General features: G+C 62.8%; 1 protein-coding gene across 1 annotated transcript in view; it reads right to left on the reverse strand.

The window, feature by feature from the left end:
* Window positions 1-1,107, reverse strand: part of NDUFA4L2 (NDUFA4 mitochondrial complex associated like 2) — a 6,264-nt gene extending 5,157 nt beyond the window's left edge. Inside the window, exon 1 of the mRNA XM_015615714.2 lies at window positions 978-1,107. Coding sequence (XP_015471200.1) covers window positions 978-1,034 — 57 coding nt within the window. The 5' untranslated portion in view covers window positions 1,035-1,107. The remainder of the gene's footprint in view (window positions 1-977) is intronic.
* Window positions 1,108-3,120: the final 2,013 nt, after the last annotated feature.

Raw genomic sequence — 3,120 nt, forward strand, 5'->3', positions numbered from 1 at the left:
GATGGATGATGAATGATGGATGAATGGATGGATGGATGGATAACACCACACAGGGTGGGTAACACCACAAAAATTGCCCCAACAACCTCTGCCAGCAGCAACCCAGCTGTACAAACACTCTGGGCCCCCCATGCCTTTACACCTCCAGTTTGGGCTCTTCTTTGTGCCCCCCAAGTCACTCACAGCTCCTCAGCTGGGGAAACCATGGCAGGAACAGAAACACCCCAAAACTCCCCATTCTGCAGTGAGGATCACGCAGGAGCCTCGGCCTGTGCTGCCCATCCCAGGACCTGGGGGTCCCAACCCCCTGTGCCCACGGTGCTGGCACCCCCCTGGCAGTGCCCAGCCCTGGGCTTGAGGCATTTTTTACCCAAACCCCCCAGCTTGACATTTTGGGGGGTGTCAGGGACAGATCTGGGGCTGCTGAGGTGAGTGGGGAGGGGGCTTCATTTCCATCCACCCTGACCAAGATGCCCCCAGATGGGTGTGGGGGGTGGGGAGGGACACGGGGAAGGTCCCCTCGGATGTGGGTGAGGGTTGAGGTGTCCCAGCTGGGCTCGGTGAAGGAGCCCGGCCCCTCTCCAGCGCTGGATGCAGGGAATGGGGTGGGAAGCACAGGGTGGTGTCACCTTTCCTTGGTAAAGGAGGGATGGGGATCCTCGGAACCCCTGAATCACCCGGGGCACTGTGAGAGAGGGAAGGGGAAGCCGGAATAACGAGGGACTGGGAGCTGAGGAGAGTTTTGGGAAGTGGGAGGAAGAGGAGGCTGATGAAGGGTACGGAACAGGAGGAATGGGGAGTGGGACGATGGGATGGAGGGAGAAAGAGGTGAGGAAGCCCAGGGGCTCCGGGCACGTGGCGAGAGATGGGCAAGGACAAGCCTGAGGGATGGGGGCTGCGCGGGGTCCCTGGGAGCGGGGGGAGAGGGCAGGGGGCGACCGGGGGTCCCTGGAGGAAAGGGGGGCTGGGTGACTCACTCCGGGGTGCCGTTTGACATGCCGGGAGAACATTCCTCCACGCAGGGGACCCTTCATGGCCAGGGTGGGATCGGTCCGGCGGTGGCGGAGGTTCCGAGGTCCGGCCGAGGATGGAGGGGTGGGCAGGAGGAGAGGGAGGCGTCTGCGGCCGGGCTGGGAGGGACGGGGCGGGTCGGGACATCCCGGCCCGGGGACACGGCCAGGGCGGAGGGAGAGGGAGACTGGAAACCAAATCCTGAACCCCGGCGCCCTCCACTCCTTCCAGCCTCCCCCGGGATGACCCTGATATCTGGGGGGACTGGTGAGAGCTGGGTGCGACCCCCGATGTCCCCACACGGCCTCGCCGTCCCTCCCCACGCGGGGCCAGCCCGGTCCCTCCACGCGCAGCCCCATCACAGGTGGCTCCGCGCTTTGGTGCCGGGGCGAAGGATGAGCCGTGTGATTCCCGATGACAACTTGGCCGAGGTTCGCCTCCCCCCACCCCACCCGCCCTCCCGTTTATGATAAATGATAGAACACCCAATTTACATTTAGCGATGCAAATCTCCCTGGCAGGAACAGATGCTGCCGTGCATATGGAAACCGGCTATTAGTACCCAACAAAGGACGGCGAGAGGGATGGAGCGGGCGGCCAGAGGGGCAGCAGGGACCCAGCGGGGGTGGGGGGTCATGCTATGGCAGCAGAGAGAGGCAGCACAGCCCCGAACCCCCACTTTGGGGGTCCTTGGAGTCCCCCCAGAGGTGCTCCCCCCTCCCAGCCATGCGTGGGGTCCCCCCACCACGGTGCCGCCCACCCTTTCCGCTTCCAGCTAAGGGACAAAGGGGAGGAATTTCTCGGGAGACCCCGGACACGAGAGAAGGCTGAGGCGCATCCAAGGCCCCGGGTGATATAATTAGAGATTTAATGTGATTGATTAAGCGCCACTCCCCGAGACGGAGCATCCTGCCCTGGGCACTGCCCGCGCGTCCTTCATCACCTTCCTCTGCCCAGGGGGGCACGGGGGGGTACGAGAGGGATCCATGGGGTGTGTGCACAGCACAGGAACACCCTGGAAGGGCTGGATCGCTGACCCGGAGGGTTTGGGGAGCCCCGGTGCTGTCGCCCCAGCTCCAATTTGGGACACCCTGCACCCCCCATTCCCTGCAGGATTTCCCCTGGGATGCTGCGGGATTCCCTGCCCGCCGAGCCCAGCTGCCTCCACGCTCATTAATGACTGTAATTAAGAGTTTAATTCCGTGCGGTGTTTTCCTGTTCCGGGGGGTGCCAGGAGCCCTCGGGAGCAGCCGTGATGGGGAACTGGGGGGGCTCCAAGGTGGGCTCCAGCCCCCCGAGGGTGACACCACAACCACCAGCACGGAGGTGCCACCGGAGCTTCTCCTCCAGCCTGGCACAAGTGGGGTCAGCATTTTGGGGGAAGAACACTCAAATCCTCCCCAGCCTGGCACACGTGGAGCTGGGGGTCAGCATTTTGGGGGAAGAACACTCAAATCCTTCCCAGAAAGGAAGGAATCACAGCAGCCCAGGATGTGTGAACATGTGGGAACATGTGTGTACAGGTGTGCACATCTGGGCAGCTCCACCACCCACACCAGGGAGCTCTGCCCGTTCAGCACATGGGAACCCATCTGGGGGAGCCGGGGGTCCGGGAAGGGATCCTCCCCCCCCTTAATTTAGGGCTCCGGAGGGGACTCAGAGGTCTGGAAATCACCGCTCCCCCTGAAATTCAGCGGTCTGGGAGGGACTCAGGCGTCTTAAGGTGGGGGCAGGGGTCTGGGGATGACCCTTACCCCAAAATTCAGGGGTCCAGGAGAACCCAACTGTCTGAGGTGGGGCACACAGGAATCTGGGTGGGAGCCTCACCCCAAAATCCAGGAGTTCAGGGGAGGGCCTGGGTAGACTTTCACTACAAAATCAGGGATCCAGGATGGTACCCAAGGGTCTGGGGGTATCCTCACCTCAAAATTCAGAGACCCAGGGAAGGACTTAAGAGATCTGAGTGGCACAAGAGGGACCACGACCACAAAAATCAGATTTCCAAGGGAGCAGCCTGGGGGACACCCCGAGGTTTTGGGGGGCTCAGCTGCACCTCCCTGCGCTCTCACCGAGCCGCACAAGCCACGGCCACACCCGCTCGGCATCCGC

This window comes from Parus major, unplaced genomic scaffold (assembly GCF_001522545.3).
Source record: "Parus major isolate Abel unplaced genomic scaffold, Parus_major1.1 Scaffold220, whole genome shotgun sequence".
Classification (NCBI taxonomy): Eukaryota; Metazoa; Chordata; class Aves; order Passeriformes; family Paridae; genus Parus; species Parus major.